Source organism: Nelusetta ayraudi, unplaced genomic scaffold (genome assembly GCF_046127955.1).
Source record: "Nelusetta ayraudi isolate G7.1 ecotype Tasmania unplaced genomic scaffold, CSIRO-AGI_Nayr_v1 ptg000011l, whole genome shotgun sequence".
Classification (NCBI taxonomy): domain Eukaryota; kingdom Metazoa; phylum Chordata; class Actinopteri; order Tetraodontiformes; family Monacanthidae; genus Nelusetta; species Nelusetta ayraudi.
In genome coordinates, this window is record NW_027466061.1 from 7,262,545 (window position 1) to 7,275,222 (window position 12,678).

At 42.2% G+C, this 12,678-nt stretch overlaps 2 protein-coding genes across 4 annotated transcripts in view; one reads left to right on the forward strand and one right to left on the reverse strand.

Annotated features, from left to right (window-relative positions):
- The first annotated feature begins 47 nt into the window (after positions 1-47).
- On the forward strand, positions 48-5,100 carry radx (RPA1 related single stranded DNA binding protein). 3 transcript variants are annotated; one of them, XM_076020354.1, is made up of 16 exons: positions 48-426; positions 524-1,216; positions 1,353-1,495; positions 1,609-1,801; positions 1,968-2,076; positions 2,145-2,245; positions 2,361-2,480; positions 2,566-2,661; positions 2,757-2,924; positions 3,254-3,405; positions 3,480-3,619; positions 3,701-3,748; positions 3,820-3,935; positions 4,022-4,258; positions 4,514-4,681; positions 4,773-5,100. In XM_076020354.1, exons 2-16 carry the CDS (start codon positions 625-627, stop codon positions 4,940-4,942), a joined length of 2,553 nt encoding a protein of 850 aa, XP_075876469.1. In that variant the 5' UTR covers positions 48-426; positions 524-624; the 3' UTR covers positions 4,943-5,100. The 3 variants fall into 3 exon arrangements, with proteins under 3 accessions (XP_075876469.1, XP_075876468.1, XP_075876470.1); XM_076020353.1 differs by having other exon boundaries at positions 48-1,216; XM_076020355.1 differs by having other exon boundaries at positions 48-1,216; positions 3,483-3,619.
- A 384-nt stretch (positions 5,101-5,484) lies between these two features.
- Positions 5,485-12,678, reverse strand: part of npas2 (neuronal PAS domain protein 2) — a 42,280-nt gene continuing 35,086 nt past the window's right edge. The window contains exons 20-23 of the mRNA XM_076020352.1: positions 12,566-12,658; positions 11,636-11,846; positions 8,987-10,528; positions 5,485-8,733 (exon numbers count right to left, since the gene is read on the reverse strand). Of these exons, the coding sequence (XP_075876467.1) occupies positions 10,235-10,528; positions 11,636-11,846; positions 12,566-12,658 (598 nt within the window). The 3' untranslated portion in view covers positions 5,485-8,733; positions 8,987-10,234. The remainder of the gene's footprint in view (positions 8,734-8,986; positions 10,529-11,635; positions 11,847-12,565; positions 12,659-12,678) is intronic.

The window sequence follows — 12,678 nt, forward strand, 5'->3', positions numbered from 1 at the left end:
TACGTGTTGTCGAACCAGTAATAGCCTGTATTATCCCGAATGCGAACTTGTTGCCACTAGAGGTCCCAGTTGCACCACTTGGTGAAAAAAAATATGTTTATCCTGCGTATTCCGACCCTGTCGTCGCGTTGATTGCGTCACCACATTCCGCGTCAACTGTGCTCAGCGCGGGATTTGAAACTAGGACTTTTTGCGTTTACATTGGAGCCCGATATTAAAAGTCACCATGCACGTCATGTGAAGGTAATTGTGCTTCCATGTTCAATTCAATTTCGCGGTGTCCTTTTTCACTTCACTGTGCCTCACCGAAGTAAATACAAATAATGACGCAATCAAACAGCACCCGCCTTGTTTTGTAGTTAGCCAAGTTTGACGGAGAACTTCTTAACAGCTTCAGTAAACGTTCTGCCATTGTAGTGAATAGTGGTAAGTAGCCGAGGTAGCATAATCCTTTTCAAATCGCTTCTAAACATAGCACTATTTTGTCAGGCCAGTAACTGGACATGAACGCGGATGAAAACAGGAAGAAAGGGGTTAGCCGCTAGGCTAACGAGACTCGATGGGTGACAGCGGTGCCACTACATCCGTCGAGTGCATGAAAGCTTGTGAGGATAACCGATCAAAATGGAAAGTAATTCCCCGTCCATCCCCGCTGTTGCGGCCGCTCTTCCGCAAGCATCCTTCCTTCAGAGGACTCTGGATGGGTTATCCGGCACACAGTGCTTGAGGTTACGTGAAGAGGAGTGTGCTCCCGTGGCTGTCATCGCCATCCAGAAGTATTTATCCGAGCAAAACGACGCGCAGCAGCCCGACTGCTACAGCTACGATGTGACCGTCACTGACGGCGCCTGGCGCGCCAAGTGTTTCCTTCACCCCAGTTTGAATCACCTGGTGCACATCAACGCCCTGAGGACCGGGGATGACATCCGTATCACGCAGTGCTCCTTTGTTTACAACGAGCGGATTCTGGGGCACGGGTACGTTTGCATTAAGGAGGTCAGATGCGGTGCAGGGAGGTCTGTGGTCCTCCAACGTGTTCGAGATGTCGCGTCGCTGCCCTTGCTGGTCAAACAGGGCATGGAGGGGAGTTTGGCGCTGCAAAGTGACGTTCCCCTTCAGGTGAGCCGCAAACATTACCTACCTCTGTGGAATAACGACGACCCAGAGGGAGACGTCTGGATCTCTGGGTCTTTGTCGTCAGACACGGTGCTGGACGGTAAGTTACTGTCAGGTTTATACTTATGAGCATGAGACATGACTTGTTAAATAACTTTATAAAAAAGGTGCAAAATAAAACATCCAGAGAAAGTTCTTAGGATGGGTTTTAACACGTCCTCGTCCTATTTTAACAGCATCAAGAATAAGTCTGCTTAGCAATCTGGAGTCGTCACATAAAAACACATGGAAACCACTGCCTCTCCTAGTGAGGATAATTCACAAATCTAGACTGCGGTATTATGGGAAGTTTGGACTTAGGATTGATTATCCATTCCAGGTGAGTTAACACTGAGAAAAAACTGAAAAAGCATATACATGAAATGTGCCAAACTTGCAAGTCAGGAATTATAAAACATATTTAACCTCATGTTTTGTTATATTTTATATCAGGCATACTTTGAAGTTGCTGACCAGAGTGGGACAATGTCCCTTGTGCTTTGGAACGAACTCTGTCCAGAGTTTTACCAGAGACTAAAGGTGGGAGCAGTGTTGTACCTCCAAAATTACTGTCTGAAGCAGAGTTATTCAAACCGGTCCCATCCACAAATGGATCATCACAGAATGAGGAAATTTAGCTCTGTCGGTATGTACAGAGACGTGTGTCAATTATGTGAACGTGTTCTTCAATTAAAAATAAATAAATAAACATTGTAGTATTTATCATGTACCAATTAAAGTCATTTTATACTGAGGTTATTTTGAAATGTCTGTGTTATTATTTAAAGCAACAAAAAAAAAATCTCTCCTAGAAATTTGCCTTAATGCCCGCAACCCAACCTCAGTCATCACTGTGATCTCGCCAAAGAGTGTTCTCCCTCAGTGGGGACTACCTGATGTGTCCTACCACTTTATTACCCGGTAAGTAGCTGGAATTTATTTTCAGTGTTCATGTTCACCTGTTGAATCACATTGTTTGTATCTCCCAGGGCAGAGTTGGAAAATTTACCCAACAATACTGCGTGTGATGTCATTGGTTTGGTAACATTTGTTGGCCGTGTTGAAAGAGTGAAGAATAAAGGAAACAAAGGTAAATACTTCAGATCTTATTCACGCTTGAAGACGTTTTTTTTTTCTCATTATTTTTTTTCATTATTTTTTTTTTTTAACCTCAGTCATTAGCTATTAATTGACATCCTTTTTAGGTCCAGAGAAATACTGGACATACCGTTGGATTCATGCTATTGATGGAACGTCTGACCACCCTTTTGTCCTGGAGTTGTTTTCATCTTCTCAGCCAGAAATCTTCACTCACATTTGTCCAAGTAAGTTTGCTTTTTTCAGCTTCTTTCCAGGAGCTATTCTACATGTCAAGTCTCACCATTACTTTGCCTCTGATCTCCTCCACAGTGACCTACCTGGTTTGTACTCAGATGAGAATCTGTCACGTGGAGGGCTCAGTGCCCTACCTCACAAGCAGCTGTGAGACGGAGACATTCATCACAGGTTTGCACTCACTGCGCCCAATGTGAAAATATATCTGCGCTGCCAACATCAGGTGCATGTATTTTTAAGGGAACTGTAAATTGTCTTCACAACAGGCTACCACAAAGGTCAGCCATACGTGGCCAATTCTGTGGTGAAGAACTTCATCCGATGGACTAAAACTCTGAAGGACAACATTGTGCTCGAGAAGACTGCCGTTGGTGGATATTTCTGCTACCCACAGCCTCCACTGAGGTCCCTTCAGTCACTGACTGATGCTTCAGGTGAGGGAATCCAACAGCTTGTGTACCAACAGACCTTAAATTTGTGGTGTTCCTAGTGTCCAGAGTACAGATCATTTTTAATTTTAGGCTGGAAACTAGAAAATCAATTGGAAATTAATTCTGGCTCAAGCATATTTAAAAAGTGAAATATATAGACTGACTGACATTGGTCTGTCATTTAGAATTTTGTTTACCCTTTGTTCGCCCTAAGACAGCTGGGATAGGCCCCAGCAGACCCCCGTGACCCTGAATAGGAATAAGCGGGTATAGAAGACGAATGAATGAATGAATGAATGAATGAATGAATCGTTTGTTTGCATTATCCTCAGCTCAACCTGTGCTAGTAACAGTCACTGACCTGAAGAGGGAGTTAGAGAGCTTGCATTACAGGGAGCACAAGAGACTTGCCATCCAGGGACAGATCACAGCAGTTCGCTACATGAGAAGGCCAAAGTCCACACAGTGTCTGGAAAGAGAGGAGGTATTTAAAATTTGTTCAAGACTCTTCTTCAGTAGTGAGCATCAGAGTAGTTTAATGAGCCAAGTGCCTTACAGCAGGTGCCACGTGTTGATGCTGATGAACGTGAACGCAGTGTGCCAGAGGCACAAACTGCTCCAGCAGCAGCTGAGCAGACACCAGAGGCCAGTTTAGCATCTGAGTCTCCCAACCGACGGAAAAGAAGAATGAAAACAAGGTATGGTTTGACTCCAGAAATAATAGCTCATTTTTGTTGCAACAAAGAAAATGTCTCATCTTAAGTTAAATGTTTTTTTAGGCAAGATGCATCTCCCACCTTCAGAGGCAGCAGTCTCCCAGCCAAAAGGTACTAAAGAGTCCCACGTCATTTCATTAACCTACGTCCGTCATGTAAAATAATTGTTTCTGTGCCATCAGTAGAGCTGGGATTCAATCCACAGAGAGGCAACGGCAACAGGAAGGGAGACAAGACAGTGACACTGAACATGGGCAGAACCAGAGTGTGGAACCTGACCGACAACCTCCAAGTGAAGGTGCATTACTGCAGCCGCTGCTGTTGCGCTGCAGGCCACTCTGTGCATTGGTGCGTTTTCACACCGACCTGTTTTGACTCCGTCAGACCCTGATGTGCTATCGTGGCAAAGCAGCAGCTGGGTGAAGCAGCGGGAGGAATTGTCTGAGCACCTGTGCCGAGGCGGTTTATTCCAGGACAGCGTCTCTCGAAGTTTCACGTTCGATGAAAAGGACGACTTCCTGCGACTCGCCAACCTTCAGCCATCACGGTGGACAGCAGGGCAGAGTGACGACATGATCCAACCTGCCGTGTGTTCTGGATACTACCAAGTAACTGTACTAGGTAAAATAGACCTATGATCTTTGTTTTATCACAGTCTTGACAAATGATATTTGGTTAGGGTTGGCATAATGAGAACCGCTGTGGATCTTACCACTCCTTTTTTCTCTCTAAGTAGCTTTGTCGTCGCTCTATTTCCAACAGAATTCATAGCAAATCTAAAATTGATGTATCTAACGGGTGGATAGATAGAAAATAAGGCTACGTTCAGCATTACTGCCACAAAAATCTGTTCCTATGTTCGCCTTCATCTTACAGGCATCAACAGGCAGATAGCCGTCGACGCTGCGTATTTCCCCGTGGTGAGCTCGACTGATCCCCGGTCTGTGGGCCTCCCTCAGGACACGCACGACAACAGCATGTTGTCCTGCCTGTTGTCCGGCTTCCTCTGTCCCCTCAGCGACAGCGCAGCCGTCCCTCAGCCAGGTAGCTGCAGTCTCAATCTCAGCCGTTCCATATTTGTAAACACAAAGCAAAAGCAGTATTGTGCTACAATGTGACCCGTCTTTCCCTGCAGGGGGGATGTTGGTGACGGCTGGCGAGCTAGAGGACCTGCACGTCGTCTGTGTCTTGGACCTTTGTCACCTTGGTGAGGAACAGGTGGAAGTTGCACTCAGCAAAGTGTACAGAGTTGCAGAGTTTTATCAGCGTGAGCAGGAAAATACCGACAGACGCTCGGCTCCGTGAGAATATGTTGGAACTGTGATCAGCATTCAGTAGTCACTCCACAATTTACTTTTTTTTTTAGATACACTTTAAATGTGATTCTTTCACACTCGAAATGCCTGTACAGCAGATGTAAAAGAGGAAAAGGCTCAATAAAGTGGATTGAATGTTTTGCTTTAGCCTTGGGGAGAAGGAATCCTATCTTCTCATGCCAAAAGCAATACATTGTGTTACTAACAATGTCTTCAGCAATGGATTTACTGTGACCAATGTTCTCCACTCAACAACAAATATCAGGCATCCAATTGATCACTGCTAATGAACAAGTTCTCCCGACCTAGTAGTCAACCCCAGCATATTAATAATGCCAGGCTGGTATACTAACCTGTTCATATACATATTTCTGGGGAGGGGAACCATCCTCAAAACAAATGATTTTTTTTTTTAATGTAAACACTTTGCTCAGAATAACAGAAAGGTATGTTTAAAAATATTTATTTTCATATAAATCACAATATCCATATTGATTTATAAATAATTCAATAACATAATTAATAAAGATATTAAAGTGTAAACTTATTTTTTATTTCTTTTAAAACAATATTACCGATATTTTTTAAAGCTTATTTTTGATGGTAAATACAGAGAAAAAAAACAAGCCATACAAGTGACTGTGCAACACCAGCTCGAACGCAAAGAAAGCCTCACCTCTGCTAATAAGACACTTCATTATCTGTTACAAAATTACTTTTAATTTTAAAATCATGTAACATACATATGTAATCTATTAGACATATAAAATAAACAACTATATGGGCTAAACTTCTTTTTTTATACATTCTATTATACAATATATTCAATGTTTGCTCCTGCACTGAAACTGCAGAAATGGCTGTCAGCCAGGTTTGTTTTGTTCATGTCCATACACAGACATCATTGATCCGACCGCCCACCATTCCAGGGTCGGTCATTAAAATTTACAAACCAGGACATAAAAACGTGATTCAAATCACATGCCTTCAAAAGCACACAATGGAAAAAAACATGAAGAAAAAAAGAGCATTCTGAGAGATGAGGAGAGAAAGAAAGTGCAGCAACTACTGTCGAGGAGAGCGCAGGTGACCAGAACAACGGCAACTTAGATTATTTACAGTGACTTCTGTAAAGTGAAACACACCTGAATAGTCAGCACACTATCAAACACCTCGTGCAGAGTGAGACGGCTTGTCGAAAAAAAAAAAAAAAAAACAGAACAATTTCGGGCCGAAGCCAAGACGACAATACGATGTGTGAGCCGTGTGGGCTCACTGTTCAACCAGCACAATCCCCATCATCTGCTTTCAAAAGGCAAAGAACAGTGTTTACAGCTTCTCTGTGAATATTTGTGACTTGAAATCTCCATATAGGAACTACATATGAGGGATGTTTCACAGTGACAAATATATTTATATGTATATTTAAAAAAACAAATCTGATTTAGGAGTGAAAGGTGAAACAGAATAATGTAGGAAATGTGATGTATCTATGGCACCTCTTAGTTGCTGGCTGTGCTGAACTTGCAAGCTGTGACTGTTGACGGCTGCTACAGCACATGAGGATGTGAGGAAACACTGCACACACAAAGAGAGCCCTGGTCTTCCATCAGCTGTCGACACATGACTGACGATGATGTACAATTGCACTTATTCATAAAAGGAAAAAAAAAAATTGAAATCAACTGTTTTTTTTCCTCCTTCAGTTTCGGTCCGTTACAGTTGAATAAAGACTGACTAGCAGCGGCCGCACGGCTGACAACCTGCACCCTCCAGTAAAAATGTCTGAAATTCAGCCCTCGGATCCAGATTCTTCATTTAGTCCTCTTACACAGTTGTAGGACCTTGTACTCTGGAGTTTCATATGTAGGGGAAAGCCAACCCTGCGCACCACCTTCCCACGCAGTCCCATGGATATTCATTGCTGTATTCGCACCCTTCACTGAAACACTTCTACCCTTCCCCGAGAAAGATACGGCTGATAAGAACGACTGAAGGAATGTTAGGACGTTTTGTTAAAAAAATACTTCCGTATAATTTACAATGGCTTATTATACACCTTTATATACATCATACATCTGCTTTTTGAAATATCTAAAACAGTATAAATTAACATTCGTCTTTCTCAAATTGACATTGCACATAGGAACATGTAAAGCGGCACTGAGTGTACAAATTGAATGTGTTCTGCCTGACGCTTCCGAAGCTCACTCAGCCAATGGTCACACTGAGCACCAAGGGCAGCGTTTAGTTATCAGAGTTTAACAGTGAGGACTTGAAAAGAAAAAGAAAACATTCAAACAAAGTCAAAGGTAGAGTCTTTTTACAAAGTTGCTCTCTGACTCCTTAGCCAACAACTGTGATTGTCTATCACTAAAGGGAGGCTCTGTTATGCTGTTTTAGGACCTTGATTTTTTTTATTTATTTTTTTACCGTTGCCTTTACTTGTCTTAATGATTTTAAGGACGCTAAGATAGTGTTGCAACATGAGTCGATTAATATACTGTAGCCCACCACCCTTTCATTTAAGGTTACAAAAGCTAGGGGAGGAAAACATCTCAATTCCACAGCACCAAACTGACATTCAAAGTCTGAGGACAAGAAGACTGATGTACGAACACTGAAGTTAGAATGTTTGGGCTCACTGACTCATTAATGAATGCATTGAACTCCATTGCAACCAGTTTCATGAAATAATGATCTTGAATGCTCTGCAATCATTATGAGTGCATGAAAACCACTTCCAATGTCCAATTGAAAGTGATTGAGAGAATTCCAAGTGTGCAGAATTCTTCGTGAACACACGAAAAGTAGGCTGTTTTAAAGAGCCTAAAATATAAACGATGATTCTGTTTCTTCTTTTATGGTTTAGCACTCAACACTTTTAGAAATGTTTACCTTTTTTTTGTTTTTAGCAATTTTAAAGCATTCAACTTTGATAATGATGGCCACATATTGCACACTTGACATTCATTCTCTAAATCACATTCAATTAAGACATTCAAGACAACAACTGTCAAATACATCCCATATATGTGCAGCACATCCAGACTGATTTTTGTCCACTAGTAATGTTCTTAGTGCATTGTAGTTCATAGTGCATTCTTCATAAAATTCTAGTATTTTACGAAGTTGGTTCTAGTGGAGTTCAATGCAAGAAAATGAAAGAAAATGTAGCAAAAATGATTCTAGAGTCCCAGTGTGTGCATTTTGTTTTTGTTTTTTTGTTTTCTGTGAATGCACATCAAGTTGTCATATTCTGTGGGGACATCAAAATACCAGTATCCAGAAATATGTTAATGAAAAACAAAGAATTTTTGACTAGATTATTTCAACGTGTCCGTGAATCTAGATGTGGGTCAAATCTTTTGACTTTTCACAGTTATCCAGGTTGGCAGGCCGAATCTCTCACTGAATGCAAAACTGTCAGACCATGTAAAAGTCAACTTGGGTGCTTTGCATTAAACGATCAAACCTTAGCAAGCAGCCAAAACATTAAGGCCAGAATTGAACTTTTTATGTCTAGATAAACACAAAAGAATCAGTTGCTCTCATTTTGTAAAAAACTTCAGTCTTAATTCCATATTCACTTTATTTAAATTTTATACGCAATAAATAAGCATGTATTGATTTCTTTTAGGGCTCCTACGAGCAGTTAAATGAATCTTACTATTACTGTTTATTTTATAGAAAGTGTTCACAAAGCATTTGAACTCCCTGGGTTGCAAAAAGCACCCTATAAATTTATATATTTCTCTTTCTCTCTCTCTTTCTCTCTCTCTCTCCATACATATATAATATATATATATATATATATATATATATATATATATATATATATATATATATATATACATATATACATATATATATATATATATATATATATATACATATATACATATATACATATATATATATATATATATATATATGTATATATATATATGTATATATATATATATATATATATACATACATATATACACACATATATATATATATATACACACATATATATATATATACACACATATATATATATACATATGTATCTGTAATATATCAATTACAAATCTAGATGTTTAAATCTGATGCTGAAAATAAGTTATGACATATGAAAATAGACCTTTATATTCCAAATGGACCTGAGCTGGATTTTTAAAGCCATAATCAGACCAAACCATCAAACCGCACCATGAGACGTAAGCATGGTTAAAGGCACAAAATAATAGAATCCTGCTCTGTTGGCTTCACATCAGAACCAGTACAGCAGAGCTCAGCAGAAGCAACTACACATCAGCATTTCAGAGCTTCATCCCTGTGTGAAGCAGCGGGGTAGCTGTGGCAACCCCACCTTCAGATTGAGGCTTTAAAAATCTAGATAGACCTTTTTTTTCGTGTTTTGGAGATGAACCCTTTTGTCTTGCCAGCATTCACGCAGAAATTCCTAACAATCCTTTCATTTTGGATATGAAGATCGTCTCGCTGCTGCGAGCCTCACGACAGGCATCTCTCCCTTCCGACTTGCCGCACACACATCTGCAAGAGTTCCCTCGTTTTCAAAGAACCAAACGGCTGGCAGAGCTGTTTTTCAGCATTCCACGTATATACATCCCTTTTAAGATTTTTTTTCACCGGGGCTTGAGAAGAGGGGATGATTCCATGTCGCTCGAAGAGGGGGGCATCAGGCTCTGTGTGTTTGGAAAAATAATCTCACTGTTCGAACATTAATTCACGGGGCTAAAAAATAAATATTCAACGGCTGAATGAGGGATAGTACCAAAGTGCAAGCAGACACTTCCAAGCAAACGCTCTCTCTGTCAAAAAAACAAAACAGAAAAACCCAATAAAAATCCTGATGTAAACTTGAAAGCAGTTTCCACTGGAGACCTCTGATGATACGCACATGCCAACAGTCGCAACCTGTTGGCAGCTGAGGTGACCCGTGCCGGTGGTGGCACCTTCTCGGTGACATCAGGCAGAGGGGAGGGGTGGGTAGGGATGGAGGGTGTTGGAGATGGGGCGGGGGGTAAGGCCCATCTGTCGTGGCCTGCGCTCGTCACTCCAGCGACTTATGCATCGGTGAGCTCGACGTGAGTGGCTTCGCGCTAACAGTGAAGCAGCTGAAGGCAACTTCCTGTCCTCCAGGCCTTCCTGCAGCAGAACTGGCCGTCAAATTCTCACTGCCTAATGCCACAATTCGCCACCGTCGCCCACATGGTGGCGACACAGGGAGGGAGGGAGAGAAACCTCGGCGCTCCAAACACAGTACACGGCACTACCGAGTCAGCAGATTTCGAAAGTCTGAAACGCTGCCACTCTGGTTTTGGGAATGTGGGTACTGCCTCTGCTGCTGCTGCTGCTGCACCTGCTGCTGCTGCTGCTGCTGCTGCACCTGCTGCTGCTGCTGCACCTGCTGCGTTTGAGCCACTTGCTGCTGCTGCTGCTGCTGCTGTTGCTGCTGCTGCTGCTGCTGCTGCTGCTGCTGAATATATCCCACCGTGCTTTGCTGCGGGACATTAGTCTGTAAGAACGTCGACGTGGATCCACTTTGTACCAGCCCTTGCGTCATCTGTGGACAACAGAGGAGAGATGGAGCGACTGTGAGCAGCTAACCTGGAACGCGAGGCGGGCAACCATAAAGTCATAACACATCGTAAGCGGACGAACGCAGCGTTCAGGCACAAGGTCACATTGGCCTGACCAGTGGGTTGTTGGTTTGGTGCAACCGTTCTAAGGCACTCTACTTGGGCTCAATTGAATCAAGTGCATGAATATGATTTCTGGATATTAACATAACAGACGTTTATAAAACGTTTCTGACATAGATTCAGTGACTATGATTTCCAAAAAACGGCGACAGCCACCTGACATCTAAATAAATTAAGCAACATTTCTATTTTTTGAATGTGGATGAGGTCAAGCAATGTTTGTTTGCTTTGACTGTAAAACTGATTTTAAAAAAGAGGCTCAACAGATTAAAAAAAATCCTTTCTAGTCATAAAAAGTAATATACCTATACATTTATAAAGAGACCACTTATCAGTAGCAATGCTCATAATAGTAAACTATTCGGTTACAAACCTTAATAACAGAGAAACTGAAATGTATCAACTTAACAGTACATCAGTAAAAGAAAACAAAACAAAACTACTAAGAACCATAACCTACTCTCTGTAGTTTCTAATGAATGTCTTATGCCTATATGATGTAGAATTAAAAATGCTAAAGTATCTGCGATATCTGATCAACCTTTGCAGTGTGATCCTGGAAATATACTGAACAATGTTTTGTGTCTTGAGGAATCAGGTCATGTAATCGTTTACCTCTTCCTGGAATAAGAAGGAAAAAACAGAGTCTGTTCATACACGATTCAATATCTCCTCTAATGAACCTCATAACCACATTACAGCTTCACTACAAAGCTCGGGATTGAAAATAACACAGCCTTCTTTCCTAGCGGCCTCTGGGAATTGCACGAAAGCTTGTTGCTGTGGTGACTAAGAATCCTGAAGCAGAGCCGTGCCTGAAAATATCATAGATCAGTAAATACACAGCCTTGGGTAATTACAATGAGCGCTATTGTTCACAACGTACTCGCAGCCGAGCCAAAAATATGCATTTAAACAACGATGCGCGTAACACAGCTGCACCGCTGGTGGACCGGACGGTGTCGTACCTGAAAGAACTGCTGGGGCTGCTGGAGCTGCAGGGAGTGCTGAGAGGCCTGAGGCTGAGATTGGTAGGCCGACTGGGACTGGTTGCCCATGAAGCTGTTGTGAGGGATCATTATGGGTGACGTGAAGACGGGCGAGGGCACGAGGACGGCGTTGCAGTTGACCTGCTGCATGGAGAACTGGGGGCCGATGATCTGCTGCTCCAGTGTGTATCTGCACGCAGAGGAAGAAGTCAGCCATACAAAGGAAAAACAGACGGATGGACAGTTAAAAGAGCCCTAGGTGTGCAAGGAACTACATTTTTAAACTTTCTATATATGTAAAGACCAGGTGTGACTCCTGGTGTCATGTGTGCGTGAACATGCTTCTGTTGTGAAATCTCGGAGCCAGTGTCAGAGCTCGAAGTTGGTCAAGATGCAGGCATCTAAAAAGACTGTGAACCGTACCATACCAGGGTAGCAGGGCTGAATTTGAATCATTTGGCAGAACACACACACACACACACACACACACACACAAGCTGTGTCGTTTATGGCAGCTGACGTGAGCCACGTCTTGAGCCAGCGGCCTCTCTAATGAGGAAATATGGGGGCTATCGATAATTCTGAGTAGGCGGAAGGTTGAATTAAATTATGCCCACGGATGTGAAAGCAAGAGAATCCCATCTGTCACGCTGACTAGACTGACTAGTTAAGTCATAGCCGAATAAGGGCTACGATTGACCATCATGACAAATGTGACTTTACACTGGCTAACCTTCCAAATAACACATCACTGATTATAAGTACATACCCAATAGCTTACTGAAAGTCAGAACTTTGACGGATTAGTCAGCAGTGCGATGGTGAAGAGAGTGGAGGTTATGTTTAACTCCTGTGAACAACCTGCAACTGTGCTCTGTAATTACTACTGACTATACTATTAACACTTACATAGTTTGGGGGAGGCCCATGTTGCACTGGGAAGGCTGTGAGGTGACACTGCTGGTGGGAACCAGCGTCTGCATTGGCTGGTTTAGGAGCATACTGCAGGAAAAAGAAATGCA